Genomic DNA, 23382 nt, shown 5'->3' with positions numbered 1-23382 from the left:
AGGGACGGATACTAACGCTCTTCCCCGATGTAGGAGGTACGCGTGTATGCAAAACACAGGCAGCACCCGTGCCACCCCCCCCCCCACCCCGCCTTCCCTCCCCCGCCCCTCTCCTACGCCCCCTGATTGGGTAAGAATGGAGGGCGAGCTTGAACATACACTAGCGGCAGAGTCCTTTGCCCTCCGCCTCCCGCTATAATGAGGCGTCCCGAAACCCACTCTCCCTCCAGCCCATCACTGGCGGCTTCCTCCTTCTGTCTTCTTTCTCCCCGCCCCCACTCTTCCCCCTTCCCCCTCTCCATGTACCCCACGCCAGCCGCCAGCGCGCACTCCTGAATCCTCCGGCGCCTGCGCAGGAGTGGTCGAGCCTCTTCTTGGTGGCCAGCACGTGGGGTCTGTTTGTCCTGGGTGCTGCGGGGTGTCTTTCAGTTGGAGGACTGTGGGACCCGAAGAGGGCGGTGGGCACAGAAGGGCCATGGCGCCGGCAGAAATCCTCGACGGGAAGGTGGTCTCCGCGTAAGCCACAAGTCCTTCCAGCTTGGGGGCAGGGTTAGGCTGCGGGCTTGGGAGGGGCGCACACCCCCTCGCAGCTGAGGAGGGGGCGAGGGGAGGAAGCAGAGCTGTCCCGGGTGGAGCGAAGGCCCCGGAGGAACGTGATCAGGGGCGCGCTTGTGTCCGGAGTCCGGGGGGGGGGCTGAAGTTCGTGGCCGGGCGTCCCCATTCCCCAGGTAGTGAGGCACTCCCTCGGTGACCTGGGCCATGACTTGCCCTTTCCTGTGACCAAAGTTAAGATAGGAGGACCCGCAGATTGCGCCCTGGTTCCCCAGGGACCCCTCCTGTGTCTACACTGTTGGAATCCAGGCAGCCCTTTGGGACGGTCCCCTCCTGGCATCAGGGAATCTCAGCGCTTGTTTGAAGGAAAAAGCCATTTTCTCCTCTTTCCAGCCCCTCGTGTTGAAGGCGGGTCCGTGATCATTTTCGCTGTGGCTGTCCTTCAGAGCCCCCCGGGACCCGGGAGCTGATCAGTCCTTTCTTGGGCCAGAAGTACTCTTGTTGAATGCGTGATTGTGAGAAGCTTCTTGTGGAATCGTGCCGTGTGTTTCCTTTCCACGGAAGTGTGAAACCTAAAGTTCCCCAGGATTGCATTAGTAGAGGAGTGCTTTAATGCCTTACTGTAGATGTGAAGGTTGAAGTTGCGGGCAAGGAAGATGCGTTCTTTTTGAATCCTGTTTGTGGGACCCTTGACCTCGTCTGTCACTTAATAACGGGTACAACTCAAGTAGCAAAGTCCCGCGAAAGCTGTTCTTGGTGTATTAAGAAAGTAGCTGATAGATAGCATAGTTGTTCCCAACCATACTTTGGGATTTAGAGATGCAGAGAGAAATGTCAACTGGACAGTATTAGAGATAGCCAGTTAGGGTGAAGTGTCTTGGACTGAAAACTTGGTGGGCGAAGGGGACAGATCACGTAGCTGAAGAGTTGATGTCTTCAAGTAGACTTGAGAGAAGGGACCGTTTTTTCTTTCCTCATAGTGGGCACATTGATAAAAGCTTGTTGAATTGAATGCAAGTATTTGAAAAGTTGTGATGTTCAACGGGATAAATTTTTTTTCTGCTTGTCCCTACAAAGCAGTGCTAGGAGCAATGAATAGAAGTTACAGAAAGCCTAAGTGAGGCTTGGTATAAGAAAAAGCTTCCTAATGACCGAAAATTATTAACACCAAATGTGAAATGGACTGCCACTCCCTTAATGATTCTAGTAAGGTCAGAATTTTAATGTCTTTACATTCCTACTGGTAAGATATTTACTCTTGATTAGGTTGAGCTGAACTCCCCCCTACCCTCGCACCCAGAGATTTTACCTTGTAAAGAAACCTAGTTGAAGGTGGATCTCAGCTTCTAATGTCCTTGCCCCCTTCCATGGGGATTCATGGCATGAAGGACCAAACAGCCGGAATGAAATGGGTTTTTTTGCCAGGATCGCCGAGGACGGCTGGGCTCTCATGACCAGGCCTTGCTACCTCATGCTACCTTCTCCCCGTCTTTTCCTAAAATTATAAAGAACCTTTCCTGGGTCTCTTAGATGAGAAGTCTATTGTGCTCTGAACTCATGGGACATCCCCCAGGGTGACAGTTTTGCAACCCTTTTATCTCAATTAAAGGTGCTTTATTCCTCAGCTCAAGGCTATGATTTATTTCAGGACTTAATACTACCAACTGAAGTTATCCAGAAGTAGAGTGGGGAAGGGTACTAGCATTTTCTGAGCATGTACTGCATGGCAGGTACGCACCAAGTGCTTTACAGATATTTCACTTGATCCTCACAGTTTTGTGAGGTAGGTACTATTATTGTCCCCACTTAACAGGTGAGGAACCTGAGGCAGATAGGGGTTACGTGACTTGCTAGTGTCTGAGGCCAGCTTTGGGCTGAAAATAGTAGGTTATTAACTCATTCTGGAGGTTTTTCAAGCAAAGATCAGTTGTGTTTTAGAAAGGATTCTTGTTCAAACATAATTTTGTCTATGGCCCTGTCGGTTTGGTAAATTCCCCAACCCCCGTGAAATTCTTAAGGATAGCAATGGTGAAAACCTTAGACTGGTGTCATGAAAGGAAGCACCCACATGACTGGAAGACTGGTGTGAGTTTTGGGGGTTTTTTGGTTTGTTTTTTGAGATGAATAATTAAGGTCTCTGAGGCTTCTTCCAATGCTGAGTTTGAAATGGTAGCTCATTTAGCCTCACTGGGCCTCAATTTCCTTACTTATATGTAAGGTAAAGAGATTGGATTAGGTGATCTCTAAGGTTGCCCTGGCTCTAAATCTTTTAGCGTGTGATCAGGACAGTGGATAGTGTTTTGGGCTTGGAATCAAGTAGGCCTGAGTTCAAATATGGGCTCAGACACCAGTTTATGACCCTGGCCAAATCACTTAACCTCTGTCTGCCTCAGTTTATTCCTCTGTAAGCTAGGGATAATGATAGCAACTACCTTCAGGGTTGTTGTGAGAGAAAATGAAATAATATTTTTTAAATGCTTATTAGCACAGACCTGGCACATTGCAGACACTTAATAAATACATATTTCCCTCCTTCCATGTGTTAAGTTTCTGTTTCTCCTTGTGTGGAATCCTACATCTTCCTTTCTGTTTCTCATCAACATATATTGCTAACTTTATATGTTTCAATTAAAAATAATTTTAATTTTCTATATACTTACAAGACACTATTTCAAAGTATTTTTTTTTCTCAGAGAGCCTTTTTCAGTAAGAATGGTTATGGAAGAGATGAAAGCTGGGCCTCCCACTTGCCCATTTCATTATTTTTATCTCCCCAAAATGACTTGTACTGAAAACTGGACCTTCCATACCTCTGAAATATTTCTCTCATATTTGTGAAAGTGTCACAGAGCATGAAGAGCCGTACACATATATGAAAAATTATTATTGATGATAGAATTAATATCATAGGAATGTGATACTAAAGTGCTTTTTTAATCTAATAAGCACTTAAGTGCCACTGCAAAGCAATGTAAAACAGCCCCTTCCCTCAAGGAGTTCATATTCTCTTATAGTAGGAACTTCATTGATTTTTGAACTAGTTAAATGTGACTTGGGTTATCACTTTGTTGTCATGAGGAGCTGGTTAGCAATCTGGAGGCACTGATACCTGAAGCTGGGTCTTCTGAACCGTCATGTTAGCCACATCTTTTGAACAGTCCACGTTGTTACAGTAGCTAATTCCTATTGGATGTGGTAGTACAAAGTATTTTACTTAGGTTTTGTAGTTTTGTCCTCAGCTATCCTGTGAGATATGTGCTCAGGCATGATCATCCTAATTTTACAGATGAGAATGTAGGGCTCATACCAACTGTCCATGGTCAGTCACATGTTATGTGTCAGAGCCACAATTTGAACCTGTTTTCCAGACTCCAAGCTCAAGTCTACAATTGCATTTGCTTTTTTTTTGCTGCCATGTCACACTGTTGATTCAGATTGCAGTCTACAGAAATCCCTAGTTTGTTTTTTTTAAAACTAGGATTGCTATCTTGGCCTGTCTACCCATTCATATACTTATGCAGTTGAATTTTTTTAACCCAAAAGTAGGACTTTACATTTGCCCCCAGTTAAATGTCATCTCATTAGATTGAGCTCATGCTTCTAGTCCAGAGCAGCAAAGATGGCAGCAGTCAGCAAGCTAAGAATGATGTTTACATTTTTAAAATAAAGTTTCATTCTATTTAAAAATGTGAAAAACATTCTTAGCTCTCAACAGCAGGCTGATTTGGCCTTCACACCATAGTTTGCAAATCTCTGTTCTTTTGAGAACTTTGGGTATTCTGATTATGTCATCCACCTTGTTAGCTTATCCTTACAGCTTTGTGCCACTGTAAGTTTGCCAGCATCTAGGTGATTGATAGAATATTGAACAGGTGAAGTCTGAGTACCAATCTTTGGGACATTCCACTGAAACTTTGGAGAATGGCTTGGAGTGGGAGAGACTTGAGAGAAGGAGGCCAGTTAAGGGGCTATTGAAAAGGTCTGGGTGAGATGTGATGAGATCCCCAACTGGTGCCATGTGAGTGGATAGAAAGTGACACCTACTCAGCAGATATAAAGGCAGAAATGACAAGATCTGTCCACTGATTGGTATTGTGAGATGAAAGTGAGGAGTCAGAGGTGACCCCAAGATTGCAAACATGGATAATTAGAATTGTGGTACTCTCAATCATATTAGGGAAGTTCAGGGAAAGAGTAGAGCTGAGGGAGAAAATAACTCGTTTCTTTTTAGATATACTGAGTTTGAGGTACTTGTAGAACGTCCTGTCAGAAATGCTCAGTAAGCAATTGCTCGTGTGTGACCAGAGGTCAAAAGAGGCATTAGGATTTCATAGAGATGATAATTGAACCAATTGGAGCTAATAAGATCACCAAGTCAGAGAATATAGAGAGAAGAGAGGGCCCAGGACTGAGATAGGGGTCTACCGCTAACAGCCACCAGCACCTGGATTTGGATTGTGAACCTCAAAGGAGTAGTGGTTGTTGAGTGGTGGTGGAAGAGAGAAGGTCTGGAAATGACAATGGAGACTAACTTACTCGTCCTCCAGGAGGGGAGAATTCCAGAGAATCATGAGAGTAGATGCAGGTAGTAGTGAAAAGGATGCTTAGAGGAGGCAGGTGTCTGTGAATGCCTGAAAATGGAAATAGAATCAGAAGTTGTCTTAAATCTAGGGAATTTTGTTAATTGTTGTTCCAGAGGGCACAGTGAAGGGGGCAGGCAGATTTGAAATGGTTGGTTGGCAGTAGCATAGGGTTGAGGCAGTGTCTCTTGAATGAGACATTATAGGGGTACTGTTGAGGTAGATGAGAGTGAGAGGGTAGGTAGCGGGGGTTATTGATGTTTAGCAATGGAAGGATTCAGTATTAGTATGGGGGCGCAGAAGAAGTTTGCTGTCTATTGCCAAATGAGTCCAGGTATTGTATCAGTGAATGGGAGGAAGTCTGTTGAGAAAGATAAGTGAATAGGATATTCAAGGTCTCCGTTTAGTCTTGGGGTCTTCCACCTGGTGAAGTGTTTTATCTAGAGTCTGAGCAGCCTAAGCATCAGCTTAGATATTGATTAGTTTCCAAGGTGCTGGGTTGGGAGTGGAAGGATGTATTGGTTGGGGTAACATTGTGAATGCCACTTATTCATCTACCGTTTCAGCCTAGAGAAATGTCCTTAGACTCTCTTGAGTCAAATTACTGATGGTACTAGGGGTTGAGTCTACATTTTGAACCTTTTGTTGCCCCAAATCTGTGCTAATGATTTTATTTCATATCTTTATTGAAGCAACATTTATCATATTTCCCCACTTAATTAAGCTTAATGCATTAAGGATTGTAGGATGTATTACTTACCTCTTTTCTTCATTGCCTCCTTTTCACCTTGTGCTGTGAGATGCTTGGATTGTACTAGCATCTGTCAAACCACTTTTCCCTTCATTACGTCAATTTGCGGGGTTTGGGGTTTTTTTTGTTTTTGTTTTTTGGCTAGGCAGTGGGGTGTGCCCAGGTAAGTGTTATGTGTCGGAGGCCAGATTTGAACTCAGGTCCTCGTGAATCCAGGGCCGGTGCTCTATCCACTGCGCCACCTAGCTGCCCCTACTTGTCAATTTGGGACAGGGGAATGGGGTGTTCAGTGAATCTGGCTCTTAAGGGCTCCCTGCTTCTAACCCTTGTTGTCACAGTGGAGCCAGGGAATATTGACAAAGCAGCCCAAGGCCTTGATGGGTGGTGTTCTTAGAAATGTAGATTAAATGGCCTATGAGCTAGTGTCTTCACCACCTGGACCATGCAGCTTTCCCTTGGCCTCAAACTGTCCTTTTCCTACACATTTTAACTGTGAAATGGCTTTGTCTTGAGAAGGTAGCTTTTCTGCCACATGTATTTATATTTATAATAGAGACATATATAATATATAATTTTTATATGTAATATAATTTATATTTATAATAATAAATATTTATAATAGCTCTCTTTGTGGTGGCAAAGAATTGGAAATTGTGGAGATGCCCATCAATTTGGGGAGTGGCTGAACAAGTTGTGGTATATGAATGTAATGGAATACTATCGTTCTGTAAGAAATGATGAGTAGGCAGGTTTCAGAAAAGCCTGGAAAGACTTACATGAACTGATGCTGAGTGAAGTGAGCAGAACCAGGAGAACATTGTACACGGTAACAGCAGCATTGTGCAGTGATCAGCTGTGTAGCCTTAGCTCTTCTCTGCAATACAGTGATCCAAAACAATTCCAAAAGACTCGTGATAGAAAATGCCATTTACATCCAGAGGAAACACTATGGAGTCTGAATGCAGATTGAAGCATATGCTATTTTCACCTTTTTTTTGTTTTTTGTTTCTCATGGTTTTTCCCTTTTGTTCTGATTCTTCTTTCACAACATGACTAGTGTGGAAATATGTTTAACATGATTATATATGTATAAGCTATATGAGATTGCTTGCTGTCTTGGGGAGGGGGGAGGGAAAGGAGAGAGGGAGAAAAATTTAGAACTCAAAATCTTACAAAAATGAATGTTGAAAACTATCTTTACACATAATTGGCAAAAGCCAAAATGCTATTATGTGCAACAATAAATAAATTTTAACAAAACCCAAGAAGGTCTGTTTTTCTTCTTAACCAGCCATTGCAAGGAAACTTGAACCCTGAAATAATGCTTGTAGCCCAAATTTAGTCCCAGATAGAATATTTGCCTTTGTGTTTCATTTCTATTTGCAGTATGAATTTTTCATTGCTTTGTAATTCCAAAGAGAGGGTAGGGGAGACTAATCTCCCTATAATGATTTTGGTTTTAATTTCAGAGAGAAAAATACCTATTAATTTCCTAGGTTTTGATTTCTGGTCAATAGTTAAGGGAATAACCATTTATTTTTCGCAAGTAAGAGGGATATTGAAGAGCCAGGTTACCCAAATTGAGGGAGCAAGCCCCAGGTTTCAGACCAGGCCTGGCGATTTTACAGGTATTATGATGTCTCCATTAAAAAAATTTGACCCATAGGAAATAAGCAGTTTTAATTTGAAATACACTAAAGAATTGCCATATTACCTGACCACACAGTACGCATACTTTCAGCTTCCAGATACATTCTCTTACTTCTTGTAAAGTCTTTGCTAGGAATGGATGCTGTATAACATAATTTTCTTCCTTCCCTATTATCTTGCCACTGTTGCTTTTTGTTGCCAATTATTTCCCATTAGAAAGGTTGGGGTTGCTGGAAAAGAAAGACAATTTGAAGGCCTGTGGTTATATTCCCAGCACATATTTTCTGCTATGATTTTTTTTTGTTTTATTTTGTTTTTTGCTTTTTCACAAATTGCCGAGTGAGAATCAAAGGTTTGTTATAGAACTGTGCTAAGAACACCCAGGGACTGGTTAGTTCTTGGTTTATTTGGGGAGATCTGTTAAAGAGAGAAAGCATGTCATGAGTAAATCCAGGTTTCCATAATACTTTTCTTCAGCAGTACTTTGCTTAAAGGCTTCTATGTGACCCTTTTGTACCCTCCTTTTTTGGATGGGTTAACCTTCAGTGTTTTCATTAAGCAGAAAAGCATTGTTTCTACTTGGCTGCTTTGCATGGATTTACCAGGAAATGTATCTATGATGGATTTACCTCAGATATGTTTCTCTGCTAACACAAAGGATAGTGTGGTTTGTAATATAGATTATGATTAGACAAGGAATTGGGGAAAGAAGATTATAGGCTCTTTTAACAATACTTACCCTTGCTTTGTATATATGTCTTGAATGGCCTGTTTCTACTTCACAGGCAGGTAAGTGAAAAAATAGCTGCTTAATAGTCGTGTTGAGTCTGAATGGACAGTTGACCTACAGTAAGACTGACATGTGAGGTATTTATAGTAATTCTGGAATATTTGATTCATTTACAATCAATGATATCAAATTTGATTTTTATATGCATTATTCAGGAGTAAGGATGGTTGTAAAAACTCAGGGAGGAGCCTGGGAGATTTCTTGTTACCATGTTTTGGTTAGAGAAGTGTATTGCACTTTTAGATCTTTGGGTGAAGCTGCCTTTGTATAGTGAACCTTACCCTTGCATAAAACGTCATTTCCATGGAGAAATAACTCGGAGATATAAAAAGACAACTCAAAAATAAACTTATAAGATAAATAAAAGCAAATCTTAGGATGGAAGTAGTATACAGAAAAGTATTGACAAGAGCCTTGCCCTCAACACTTAATCTAATAGGGCAGATAAAACCTGAAACCATGTAAAAAATTAAAATAACAATAAAGATTTTTTAAAGTAGAAAATATTGATTTTCCTTAGAGAATTATCATGATCAGTAGTAAATCCCCTTCCATTTCCCATGCCTCAGAGCTGCCTTATCTGGCACCCTCTTTCCAAGACTATGCTTTTGGTCAAAAAACTCAGATACCAATTCCTTTCCCATTTATATCTCCTTCCACATATATCACTTCAATCCCTTCTCTGCACTTTTATGGCCACCATTTTATTTTATATGCTCAGTGTTTTCCACCTATGTTGATATTTTCACCATATTTTTCCTTTTATTTTTTTGCTTGTTTCCCTTTATTTTTTATATTTATTTTTAATTTTCAACATTCACTTCCATAAGCTTTTGAGTTTTAAATTTTCTCCCCCTACTTCCTCCTCTCCCCCCTTCCCAGATGGCATGCAGTCTAATATAGGGTCTACATATACATTTATGTTAAACGTATTTTCACATCAGTCGTGTTGAAAGAAGATTTAAGACCAATGGGAGGAACCATGAGAAAGAAGAAACAAAACAACAAAAACAACAACAAAAAAGAGAGCAGATAGTATGCTTCAGTCTGCATTCCGGCTCCATAGTTCTTTCTCTGTATGTGGACAGCATTTTCCATCATGAGTCTTAGTTGGCTTAGATCCCAATAAAAAATTTTTAAAGTGTTCCAGACAGTATTAGAAGAGATGTTGTTAGGTCCTATGTGATTATATAGTAAATAATTGAATAGATAGGTAAAAGTGAGCAGGGGCCAAGGGAAGATGCTTTAAGCTGAAGGAAAACAAGTCATGTGTAACTTTAGGATTACCTCCAATGCCGAATATATATACACATATATGTTACAGTGTTCCTCAGATTCCAGAAAAGCAAAGATAAATATTAATCATTAATTAAAATATTGATCCATTGAATCATTGGTTAATCAATTGGTTCCCTTACAAGCAGTAGTCTTTTGTAGTGGTGGGGTCATGGCAAATAGATGATGTTTTAGGTCCTTGAAGTATAAGTAATAATACTAACTCACATTTAAATCATGTGTTTTAAGATTATAAAACACTTTCGGTTCCTGTCATCTGAACTCCCCAACACCCTAGTGGTCCACATCTATACAAATTATTCCCATATTTTTGATGAGAAAAATGAAACTCAGAGCTAAGCATAGGTACTTTAGAGCTGAAAGAAACGTCAGAGATTATCTAGTCTGATCTAGATATTCAAGGCCATACAACTAATAAGCAGCTTTGCTGGAACTTCAATCCAGGTATTCTGACTACAAATTCAATGAGGTGGGTTTTTTTTCCTATTATACCACTACTTTATTATATGAGAATATTAGCAACTAAGGAGGCTGCACCAAATAGGGTTAATCTAGTAGGTCAACCCTGAATATGAAGCCATTCTTTGCTGTTTTTATTTACAGGATCTAATATTTAATAATGTAAAATGAAAAAGTTTGTGAAAGCAGACTAGAGAGAAAAAAGATCTAGTTTTGAGTCATGTTTTTTGTCCAAGAGAACAAAATACATAATGACGATGATAATGCCCATTTTTAGAGTAGCATGTTTTTCCTTGGAATCCAAATAAGGGAGCCAGCTTTCTATTGAAATTGTCCTAGGCATATTGATTTTGTGTATTTCAGTCAGATTGTGTTCCTTGTCTTTTTCCTATAAAAACCAACACAATGCAATCACAGAACTCCCACAACCCGATTTTTAATATTTGTTGTCCATTATACAGGCATTTCCTCAGGTTCTTTACTGATGACTCATGGCATATGAATTTTAAAATAGCAATTCTTTTTTATAGCTGGGCCTGGGACTCCCTTGGTATAGGAAACTCCTGGGGAGGAATTTCCTCTACCAGTACAGTTTAGCATTTCCTGGGATACTGAGAAATTTGGTCTTGCACATGGTAGTAAATCATTTTTGTGATAGCAAAAAAACTAGAAACAAAATGGGTTTCCCATAAAATGGAGAATGGCTGAATACATTGTGGTATAGGTGAATGTCAGTTGGCCAACAAGCATTTATTAATAAATGCTTGCTGTATTCTGGGTAGTGTACTAAGTTCTAGGGATAACAAAGAGAGAGAGAGAGAGAGAGAAGGGAGGGAGGAAAAAGATTGCCCCTGCCTTAAAAGAGCTTACGTTTTAATGGAGAAAACATGCAAAAAGATTTTATATACAAAATATGTACAATGTTAATGAAAGTTAATTTCTAGAGGGAAAGCACTAGCAATGGGGAGGACTAGGAAAAAGCCACTTGCAGAATTCAGGATCTGAACTTGAGTCTTAGAGGAATCCAGTGAGGAAAGAGAGAAATGCATGGGATATTGCCTGTGAAAAGGCGAGGAGTCTGGAGATGACCTTTGAGGAAGAGAAAGAAGGCCAGAGTAGCTCAGTTGTACAGTGCATAGAAGAGAGGAGAGTGTGCTGCAACACTTTTGTCCCTGTGAGAAAGGATGAATATGAGGGATTCAGAGAAACACAGGAAAGTTTCTATTAACATTATCTATGTTGTATTGTGTTTTCATTTATTTTGTTGAATATTGTCTAATTACATTTTAATCTGGTTCCTGCTGGACTTTTGTAGGCAGGAAGTTTGACCACAATGACAACTTTAATGAATGTAAATTAAAAAAAAAACCTAAGAGGCAGCTGAACTCAGATAAGTTGCAGTGCAAATCTTTGCATTTACATTATTGAAATCATTATTTATATTATTTTCCTGGTTTTGCTTACTTCATGTATAAGTCTTCCTGTTTAAAATTGATTTCATATTATAAGATACTGAAGAAATTGTTTCACACTCCTGAAAATGTTTATTGCCAACAAGAGCTGCAGAGTTCTTTGTCTTAGGAAGAAGTTAGAGGTTAACAGATCTCTTAAGACTGTTGTAGAAGCTGTGCAAGCAATCCTTGTAGTTTCCTCAGCCTTGAATGTGAGAAAGGAGGAGGGAATGTTACATTCTTGTTTATGTTTATTGCTTGTTGTCTTTGTTTACTCAGATTTAAAAGACAACGCAGGACATAGGACCATAAACTATATCTAATTAATGATTTCCAAAGGTTGTGTATTTCTGTGTTAAAGTCTTCTAGATACATTACGTACATCCCCCAAAGTTAGCTGTAATAAGATTTGTTTCAATAAAAAACTCTACTTTAGCAAACTCAATTTTAATGGTTCTTCTATGTATTATACCTCATTAAATAACTGTGTTTATTTGTTCTAGGTTGGAGATAGAGATGATTCAAATCTTTATATAAATATGAAGCTAAAAGCTGCTGAGGAGGAAAAATCTACACCCGTACACAGTGATCCCATCACCACTTCTCTCCCCTGTCCCCCAATTAAAATTGCTCTGCCTTTATCTTAATTTGACTTGTACTGCAAATTGTAAATAAGTGGCTTCTAACTAGAGCCTCTGTCTTTTATTTACTTGCTTTGCTTCTTAAACAGAAAGCTAGAATGGAAAAATTAAAGGAACACAATAAATCTGAAATGTTGTGGGGAAATAAATAAATGGGTAATTGTATGGCAGTGGTTCTCAAACTTTTTGAGCTCGCAACCTTTTTACACTCTTAAAAATTATTGAGGACCCTGCCTGAAGATGTTATGGACTATATCCTATCATTGTTGATAATGTTAGGAATTAAAAATATTAGTATTATTATGAAAATAGTTCTGACTTTGTGGACTGCTTGAAAGGGCCAGGGACTCCCAAGGATCAGTCCATTACTTTCAGAATCACTGGAATGCTACAAGTTCCTTTAGGACATAGGAATTTAATGACAAATAATACCTTTTAATCTGTATTTAGTCATTATTACCTAAGAAACACGTCTGTCTCTCAGTCCTCCTACTTCTTCCAGCTAGTTAGATCATTCAACGTGTTTTACATTTTCATTCTTACAGATTGGAATCAGAGCCACACCTATTAAACTACCAAGAACCTCAACTGAGGCAGAGGTAAACTTTTGGGTTCATGTGGAGCAAACCTTCTTATGGTTCCATATCATGGTTATGATTTATTGTCATTTTCAGGGCTAAGGGGTATGTGAGTGTGTGTGTGTGTGTGTGTGTGTGTGTGTGTGTGTGTGTGTGTGTGTGTGTGTATGTGAGAGTATGTGAGATGGGTACATACTTTGCCCCATAGTCAAGGCTGCCTTACTTCAAGGGAAGGGTCCTGTGATGCAGGTGGTTCAACATTGAACACACATCTATTAAGTGTCTGCTATGTTTAGAGCATTGTGCTAGGAACTGAGGGAAATACAAAGAATAAATACCTGATCCCTGCCCTCATAGAGCATACAGTCTAAGGGGTGCTTGTGACAGATACAGTTGTCACATAAAATAACTCAGATACGTAAGAAGAGGTACAAAGAACCTAGTTCTCCACAAGAGGTGCTACATATGAAGTTATATAAAAAGTTCAACATCTATACTGAATACTTTGTTTCTCATAAATGCCCTTTCCTTTACTCCTCAAGGGGTAAATTCTATATTCAGACCTTCATACGTGGAGTTTGAAATATCTTCCTAATTGTTGTCTCAGCTTCCATTCTTTTTCCCCTCTCTCATTCATCCCCAAAACAAGTGCCAAAATCACCTTCCTAAAATACAGGTCACTCCCCTACTCAACAAACTTCTCTTGCCTCTAGAATAAAGTACAGACTCTTCTGTTTGGAATTTAAAACCCTTAGCTAACTTTTCCAGACTGGTGTGATATTCCTCTGTTTATGTAGTCTACATTCCAACCAGTCTGGCCTGCTGTCCTGTTGCTCATACATGACATTCCATCTGGCCCTCAGCCCTTGAATCCATTTCCTCCTCACCTCACCTCTACCTTTTGAATCCCTAGTTTCCTCTAAAGCTCAGCCCAAATGCCATTCCCTACATGAGGCCTTTTCTGATTATCCTGGCTGCTAATAACTCCTCCCCCCAAAAAATTACCATGTATCTGTTTTATGTATTTATATGTATATATTTTGTCTCCTCCTATAGAAAGAAAACTCTCAGGCAGAAACAATTCCATTTTTGCCTTTTCAGACTTTCTTTTAGTAGATTCTTAATAAATGCTTAATGATTGCTCGATAGTAGGCACTTAATAAGTACTTATTCAATTGATTTGTGAACAAAAGCATTCCATTAATAAGATATAAATAATAAAGCTCATGAGAGGGCCCTAAATGTTTAAGTAAAAAGGAAGGCCAAGAAGCAGATCAGCATATTAATTAGAGAACCAGCCTCAGTGTCAGGAGGACCTGGATTCAAGTGTTACCTCTGACAGATTAACTGTGTGCCCTTGGAGAAAGTACTTAATTTCTCAGTGTCCCAGACATCTCTCTAGAGCTATAAAGTACAGAAGTTGCAGTCTTCTATCTAACTATCTGCATTGGTAAGAGCTTCTTCACTGAGAGTGCCTTACAACAATGAAATCATAGATCTAGACCATTTATCCCCAGAGGTTCCCATGCCACCTCTCCCACCCACCGCCCACAAACCTTTCTTTAACTGTTACCTCAACATACCTCTCTAGTATCTAGAGATATCATTGGGAGGTGTTTTGGTCTAACAGGAAAGTTATGTGCAGGACCTATATGGTAGTGGGTTTTTTCTTTGAACTCTGAGCTAAAACTCTTAGAGGGGAAATCAAATTGGATATGTTTTGTCTTATACTGGTTTTCATTCCTACTGTCTGTCTTCAATTTATAAAATTTGTTTTAAGGTTTTAGAGTGCATCACATCTTTGAATGAAGACTCTACTGTACATGGACACCTGGTCCAGTTCTCTTTAGGTGCAGAAAAGACCATTAACACTGAGCTGGTGACAAATAACTATTGCTCCCAAAAAGGATGTGGATGGGTGTGTTTGATATTTTGAGTCACTTCATTTTAAAGCTGTTATATCTTTAGAACATGTATTGGTAACTCAGGGAAACTCCATGCCAATGTTTAAAAAGGTTCAAAGCTTTTAATTGCCTTGTTCTTATTCATTCTGCATTTAATTTAATGTTTCAGATTGACTAGTGTCAGTGCTGGAAAGCTTGCTAGAGGTGACGTATGAGATTATTTTATTCCCTGTACACCTAAAGGGATGCTTGAAACTTATCAAAGAGACAGGTAAGGCTAATTTTTCAGAACCTTCCCCTTTTTTTTTAACATCTTGTATTAATGTTTGTATTTTCTATTCATTGGTTCCGTGTAAGACAATATGCATCAATTCAAGGACCTTTTCTGTACTAGGCACTGCTAGGGAGCTACAAAGTTTATATAAAAAACACGTTTCCTCAAGCTTATATATATCATAACCATTGGAAATATGTTTATGATAAATTAAAAGTATTTTAATTTTTTAGAGTAATGGATCTTTTGATTTAGTTTTCTATGATTTCTTTTTTTCCCCCTTTTTTTCCTTTTTGGTCTTTCCATTCATTCATTATTTAGTCACCAAGCATTTATTAAGCACTTACTATATGTTAGACACTGTGCTAAGGGTTGGGCAATACGAAGAAAGGCAAGAAATTGTTCCTGACCTTAAGAAACTTACATTCTAAAGGGGGAGTCAACATATAAGTGACTAGGTACATACAGATACATATACAGAACAAATGGTAGGTAATTTCTTTTTTTAAAAAAATAACATTTTATTTTTTCCCAATTACATGTGCAAACAATTTTTAGCCTTCATTTTTTAAAATCTTGAGTGCCATATCCTCTCCCTCCATCTCTCCACTCCCTCCTCCCTGAGACAGTAAGCAATTGATATAGGTTATACTTATGCAATCATACGAAATATATTTCCATAGTAGTCATGTTATGAAAGAAAATGCAGACAGAAAAGAAACCCCCCACACAAAAACTGAAAAATAGTATGCTTCAATCTGCATTAAGTCTCCATCTATTCTTCATCTGGAGGTAGATAGTACTTTTCATCAGGAGTCTTTGGAATTGTCTTGGATCACTGTATTACTGAGAGTAGCTAAGTCATTCACAGTTGATCATTGTACAGTATTGTTGTTTCTGTGTACAGTGTTAGCCTGGTGCTGCTCACTTCAGTTTGTATCAGTTTGTGTAAATTTTTAACAGATTGTTTTCTTCTGTTAGTTTTTGTACTTCCTTCTTCAACTGGCCAATTGTGTGTTCTAGGGACTTGTTTCCTTCAGCATACTCTTCTGTTAGATTTTGTACTTCCTTCTTCAACTGGCCAATTGTGTTTTTTAGGGACTTGTTTCCTTCAGCATACTCTTCTGTTAGTTTTTGTCCTTCCTTCTTCAATTGGCCAATTGTGTTTTTTAGGGACTTGTTTTCTTCAGTGTATTTTTTTTCCAACTGGCCAATTGTATTTTTGAAGGACTCTTTTACCTCTCTCATTTGACTATTAAAGTCCTTCTTGAGCTCTTCTAAGAAGGCGTTTTGGGCTTCAGACCAGTTCATATTCCCTTTTGAGGTTTCAGGTGTGGGTCTGTTGACAATGTTGTATTCTTCAGAATTCCTGCCTTCATCTTCACTGTCCCCATAATAAGAGTCTTTGTTCAGTGTTTGTTTTTGCTTTTCGCTCCTCTTGTTTGGCTACGAAGCGTAGGGGGCACTGTCCCAAGCTTCTCATGCTGGGGACTGCGCCTTGGTCACTAACTTTGTGTGCTGCAACTTCAGGTGCTAGCAGCTGGGGGCTATGGGGTCTGACAGCTTACCTGGTGCCGAGCTGGTGTCTGGCATGTGCTGAGGCCAGGTGGCATTTTTCTGCGTTTCCCAGGGCTACATTGGAGCTCATGGAGGTCTGGCTGCTGGAGAATACCTGCCCAAGCAGGGCACACTAAAGTACATGGTGGTCCTGCTGTTGGAGGATGCCTGCCCAGCCAGAGCACACTAAAGCTGAAAGATGTTCAGCTGCTGGGGGATGCCTGCCCACATGAGGCTATGCCAGTGCATGTGGTGGTTCTTGAAGCTGGAATCTGCCAGTTTCCCTAGCTGTGCTAAAGCTTGCATGGGGGTGGGGGGGCCTTGTGTTGGTGTTTGCCTGCTATACCTGGGGCTCAGGATCTCCCACTGGTTTGCTGAGGTGGGGCTTGCTGTTGGCTTGCTGGGACGCCTCCTATCCTAGACTGTGCTCCACTTTTACCTGAATGAGATGTACCTTTCTTGGAGATCCTCCAAGTTTCCTGGGTTAAAAAACTGCTTGCCTCTGTCTTTTCAGTGTATCTACTGTTGCAGGATTTTTCCTGGGGTGCTATTTTCTTGGTTTTTTAGAGGTCAGTGAGGGAGAATGAGAGTGATTTACTGCTTACTCCACCGCCTTCACTCCTGGAAGTCTTGGAAGCCAGACGTACTTCTAGGGACCTGTAAGCTTTCAGTTCTTCCTAGCTGGTATGATCTAAGGAGAGGTGTTTACTACTCTCCTAGTCTGTGCTCTGATCTGGGAGCAACCACAAACATTCTTTTCTGCCCTGGAACTATGAGGAGAGTTCCCCTTCCACTGTGGCTGTGATCTCTGCTATGCCCGTGCTCCTCCTCACCCTGGGACTATCACCCAGGAGTGTGACCTGGATTTGAGTATGGGCAAAGCAACAGAGTCCTGCCTCAGTGCTAGCAAACAGACCCCTGTAATCTTCTCTCCAGTTTTCCATCTCCCTTACTGTCTGTGGGCTGAGAGATCCGGAAGTAGCCACTGCCGCTGTGGATTCAGTCACAGCCATCACCTGCTCCTGGTTTGCTGTGGTTGGGGCAATGATGGCACAGCCTTCACTGGACTATGCTCCCCTCTCACCCAGGTGCAACAGACCTTTCCTGCTGATCTTCTAAGTTATTTTCCGTGTCTATGGGCTGAGAGGTCTGGAAACTGCCACTGCTGCCAGTGATTCAGTTACTTCTGAGGTGTGTTCTGGGTTTTCTGGAGCCAGGTCTACACTGCCATGGCCTGCACTGGACTGGTGCAGTGAAATCTGGGTGTGTGAGTCTATGTTTATATTTAGAGAAGAAAGAGAATAATGATAATAACAATAATGATAGTTGGCATTTATATGGTACTTTAAGGTTTTCAAAGAGCCTTACCAATATTTTATCATCAAAACAACCCTGGCAGTTAGGTGTTATTAGTATCACCATTTTATAGGTGAAAGAAACTGAGGCAGAAAGAGCTTAAGTGCCCTGCAGAGGATCACACTGCTACTGAGTGTCTAAGGCTGGATTGGAGAGCTTGGAGATTCTAGAGTGTAGGTACCACTGGAATGGCAAGAGTTCAGGGAAGATTTAGTAGGTCAGTGTGGTTGGAAAGTAGAGTGCATAAAAGAGAAAAACATGGAATAAGGCTGAAAAAATAGTTTGGACCCAGGGGAGAAGGAAGAAATGTAGTCAGACTGTGCCTTAGAATTGCAGTCCTTCAGGCAATATTGCTTTAGAAGCTGTGTGGAAGATGGATTGGAAAGGGGGAAAACTAGAAGCCAGAAAACCATTAGTGGGCTAGTTTAGCTTTGAAGGGAAAGAGAGAAATAGCCTAGTAGCTTGAGGGGATAGCAGACCCTGGAGAAGATTTTTCTTTGTTTCTTCTTTTTTTTTTTAAATGATAAGGGAAACCTGAGAATGTTTATAGTCAGAGAAAGAAATCAGTGGAGAACCAAAAAAATTGAAGATGCGAGACAAGGAAGGATGATTCCTCTTAATAAGGCCATCCTGTAGACTAGAAAATATATGATCAAAGGCATATGTTCAAGGGTTAGCCTTGGCAGGGAGGAGGTATCCTTGTTCAGGGACAAGAGTAAGAAGATAAGAGATTCTGAAGTTGAAAGAAAGGAAACTAAGGGAGTTCACATTGTATGATCTGTGGTCTTGGAGTCAAGAAGACTCGGGTTTGAACCCTACCTCTCAGGCTTATTTATTAGCAATATAAAAACAGGTCAATCACTTAATCTCCCTAAGTCTCAGTTTCCAAATCTGTGAAAGAGAACATAATACTTATTGTACCTATTTCAGGGGATTGTTATGAGAGCAAAATGAGATAATTTATGTAAAGGACTTTGCAAACAATGAAGATGTAATGTGTAAGAGTGAGTTACCATGAGTATTGATGATTAGAGCTAGCACGGGCATGAGAGATCAATGTCTTGTCACCTATTTTAGCATCCTAATTCTGTGAATAAAATATATATATAACATTTTTCTATTATGCTAGAAATCAAAAGATTCCCTTACACGAGAAAAGGAAGTGCATCAAAATAAGGAAAGAATCTAGTTATGGAACCCACCTTGAAGAATGGTTGGGAGGACCGCATGAGACAATTACTTTTCATGCATTCCTTGCACTTGTCTGTCTGATGTCACAGTATTCCGTTTTATTTAAACACCAGTGTATTTACCTATCCGCCTTTTGATGAGCATTTAGGTTGCTTCTAACTTCTCCAGTAGCAAGGATAACTGGTGTGAACCATGATTCCTGGCTCAGGTTTTGGTTTTCAGACACTCATTCTATATTTTGAACAATACTGGCTATGAGTTAACTGCTAACTCCAACATCCTCTTCTCAGTTCCTACTTCATTTGGCCCTTTTATTCACTTTCTTTTGTTGTTAATCAGTTGTTTCAGTCCTGTTAGACTCTTTGTAACCCCATTTGGGGTTTTCTTGGCAAAGATACTGGAGTGTTTTGCCATTTGCTTCTGCAGCCCATTTTACAGATGAGGAAACTGAGGCAAGCAGTGTTAAGTGACTTGCCTAGGGTCACACAGCAAGTAAGTATCTGAGGCTGCATTGAGGCTGCATTTGAACTCAGGAAGATGAGTCTTCCTGACTCCAGGCCCAGTGCTCTATCCACTGCACCACCAAGGTGTCCTTATTCACTTTCTACCCTGGTGACATTTTTCCGTGAGTTCAGATTCTCTCTTTTGAACTCTCTTTTCCCATGTCATCTGCACCTGAAAATCAAACAGTACGTCTAAAGGCACCACCATCCTTCCAGTCACCTCAGTGTGTAAGCGGGGAATGATTATTGATTCTTGCGTCTAACTCACTGGCCATCCCCAGGCAGTCTCCAGGTCCCGTCCATTCCATCTCCACAGCATTGCTCACATCCCTCTCCTCTTCCCTCACATGGCTCCATCCTAGAGCAGACCCTCACCATCACTTAATTGTGAACTCCTTGACTACAGGGACTGTCATTTGCTTCTTTTTGTATTCCCAGCACTTAGCACAGTGCCTGGCACATGGCAGGCACTTAATAAATGCTTATTGAGTAAATGAACCAGACCACTCTACACACTTCCCTACTGATCCCCCTGCGTCCCTCATCTTCCACACCTCAGTGCAAATAACCATATCACATTAAAGATCTGACCATGTCATGTTCCTTCTTGAAAACATTCCACTGACACAAGGATAAAATACAAGCTCTTTAGTCTGCGTTTAAAGGCTTCCACTCCCTTACTCTGATTTTCCTTTCCAGAATGAATTTGGAGTCGGGAAGACTTCAGTTTGATTTTTCCCCCCAACATACACTGTGGGACTACAGGCAAATCACTTCACCTTTATCATCACCTAGTGCCTGGACTATTAGTCCGTGTTGATGATGCAGCCTGCTGGCTAATCCTCCCTGCTTCCAATCTCTCTCCATTCCAGTCCCTTCTCCACTCAGCTATGAAATTAATCTTCCTAAAGTGCAAATCTGACCATGTCACCCTCTAGTTAATGAAACCTAGTGGCTCCCTATTACCTCCAAGATCAAATATAGAAATCCACTGCTTGATTTAGAAAGTTCTCTATGACTTGCCACCTTTCTACTTCTTACGTATCTTACATATACATTTTCTTCTTACATGTCCCCATGTGCTCTGGGATCCAGAGACACTAGCATCCTTCAGTGCTGCATCTCCAGACTCCAAGCATTTTCCCTGCCTAGAATTCTCTTCTTCCTCATCTTTATGTCTCATATTTCCTGTTTTTGTCTAGGCTTTTCTTTGTATGCCCAGTGCTTAGCACAGTTACCTAGCACATAACAACATTTAATAAATTCTTGTTTCCTTCCTTCCTTCAATCAGGGCTTCCCAAAGAAAATGAATCTAATTGAGTTTGTCTGAGACTTGAAATGAATTTTGCTTGATGTGGATTATATTTAAATTTTCCATGACAAAAAATAACCTCTGTCAATTTCATATCTCAGTTATGAGGATGGAAACTGGCAATATTTTTCATCTTTCACATTAAAGAGGTCTCCTTACATAGCATAATATCGACTTTGACCAGCGTGAGAGGAGACCTAGTAAACTCCTTCTCTTGCATTTCTGTGCCATAAAGAGTTAGTTGAAAGATTTTATGAAACTTCAGCAAAATGGTTATAACAAATTCTGGGAAAACTAACTGAAGAAAATGAAAACAACGAAATATATATCTAATGAAGCTTTCCTACTTTGAATGCCACTTTGAAAGAATGCCTTACATCCTTCATATGACCACACACCATAGTGGTAACCAGAAGCATAATCACTGCAGACAGCACAGAAGTGGCCATCCCTCTTTGAACCTGGGCTGTTGATAATGGACCTGTTAGAACTGTTCCCATTAATTTTTCATTGTCTCTCTAGTGGCAAAGAAAACACCATAAGAAAAGCAGAAGAAAAATTATTTTTAAAGACAATAAGGCAAACATCACAAGAACTCCTTGTCAATTTACTTGACTCTTTTTATTTATCTCTGGAGTTAATGTCACTGTTTTCCAAATCTGAGATCTATATGGACACAAAGAATGGACGTCCTCTTGGAGCACTCAAAGGCCAATCGGTTTATACCACCCGATTCATATTGTAGAAATACAGCATTACCAGTCCATTCGATTGTAGCTTTCGCTGTGCCATTTCATAAGGTAGTCTGTGCAACAGACAAAGACGAGACAAGTATCATATCGTATTTTCAGAGCTGGTTTTATCCAAGGTAGAGGAGGAAGCTATTTTGCTACAGTGAGAGTCTTTTACACACCTTTCAATCATCTTAGTAGGCCTTTATAATGCCTAGTTTCATTCCATAACTGCAGAGAAGGCTTAAACTAACAATAACCTCAGGAGAGGTAATATATACATTTAAATTATAGACAGCATGGTGTATTAAAAAGAGACCTAGACATGCAACCAGATGACCTGGGTTCAACTTCTAGTTCTGACAGGTCCTAGCTTTGTGAACATGTTCAAGGTGTTTAATCTCTCTAAGACTCAGTTTGCTCATCAATAAAATGAGGATAATAGAGGTGTACTGGAGCCAGCTCAAACTGGTTCATGATAACCAGCCTTTTAGTTTTAGTGTGGGCATTTACATCTCAGAAATGAGCAAATGCTACAAATAAGGGCTTGATTTGTTATTTTGTTGACTGTCGAGACTTAAGAAAATGATGGAAAACATGATAATAATGCAGATTGAATTTTAAAAAATTAATATGCATTTTTTTTTTGTTAAACATTTACAGGCACACTGCTGAAAACAATACTTGCATTGATAAAGTCATAGAATCATTGTGAGGGAAGTGTTTGGTAAACCTCAAAAAGACTACATAAATTTACCTGTTTTTAGTATGTGTGTAAAACACAAGGTCCATAAGGGCAGCTTATTGTTTTGTTTTGTTTTTGCTTTATCCTTGTATCTCTAGTATAGTGCCTCACATATAAATGGTATTTAACTACTTGGAAAAGTGGTAGTCAGAAGTGTTTAATGGAAAAAAAGATGTCAAGAAGCAGTAGATAGAGTCCCATTTAATTCTCTATATCCCAGTATAGGATATTCCAATGAACCTGAACTCCAAACATTATCCTTTCAATATTATGTTGTTTCGATTTTTTGTTGGTTTTTTTTTTAGCTATAGCATAGCTATAGATAAATCTGTAAATGTTAAAAGAAAAATAAAAAATAATTTAAAAATAATCATGAAAAATTCAAGCGAATCTCCTGGGACCATAGGTATGGCTTACTGCATATGCACATTGTTTAGGATTGCAGAATTTGTTTTCCTTTCTTGATACTTTATAAGGGATGGCCGTCTGAGAGAGAATGAGAGGAACATAGTAGGTGATATAGATGATATTAAAAAGATATCAATAAAAATTAATATAATAAATTAAACTTATAAAATAAAAAGATAATAAAAAGATACACATGAAACCCCCAAAATGGAAAATGAAAAGGCTGTTTTAAATCTCTCATATTTCAATATGACAAATTTCAAAGCCCACAATAGGAAAAAATGCCAGAATTTTTTTTCCCCAAACATACTTAAAAAGATGGCTCTGGAATGTGATAGTGGCCTCCACAGACAAATACTTCAGTGGCCTGATGATCTCCTGATGTGGGTATTTTCACTTCTAAAGCCAAAGGGACACAACTTTATCTTCTATGTCTTACCCTAAATGTTCCAAAGAGAATTTTTTTTTCACTTTATTTTGTCTTAATAGTTTTTATTGATGACTTTTGGTTTTGCATAACTTCCATTTCGGTATATGTTATTCTCTTCTGCCCTCCTCAGCAAACCAGTATAAATAAATATATATACATATATATATATATGTGTACACACGTATCTATAGCTATATCTCTGTATGTCTGTAGTAGAGATATA

The 23382-nt window shown here is 39.7% G+C and overlaps 1 protein-coding gene across 1 annotated transcript in view; it reads left to right on the top strand.

The window, feature by feature from the left end:
- Positions 1–336: 336 nt before the first annotated feature.
- LOC110203827 (uncharacterized) overlaps positions 337–23382 on the top strand; it is a gene marked incomplete at its 5' end in the record, with an annotated part of 49075 nt that continues 26029 nt past the window's right edge. Inside the window, one exon of the mRNA XM_078151652.1 lies at positions 337–516. Coding sequence (XP_078007778.1) covers positions 337–516 — 180 coding nt within the window. The remainder of the gene's footprint in view (positions 517–23382) is intronic.

This window comes from Phascolarctos cinereus, unplaced genomic scaffold (assembly GCF_003287225.1).
Source record: "Phascolarctos cinereus isolate Bilbo 61053 unplaced genomic scaffold, phaCin_HiC Scaffold_3;HRSCAF=262, whole genome shotgun sequence".
In the NCBI taxonomy this organism is placed as follows: domain Eukaryota; kingdom Metazoa; phylum Chordata; class Mammalia; order Diprotodontia; family Phascolarctidae; genus Phascolarctos; species Phascolarctos cinereus.
Note: the sequence above shows the minus strand (reverse complement) of the source record. Positions and strands in the feature narration are given on the sequence as shown.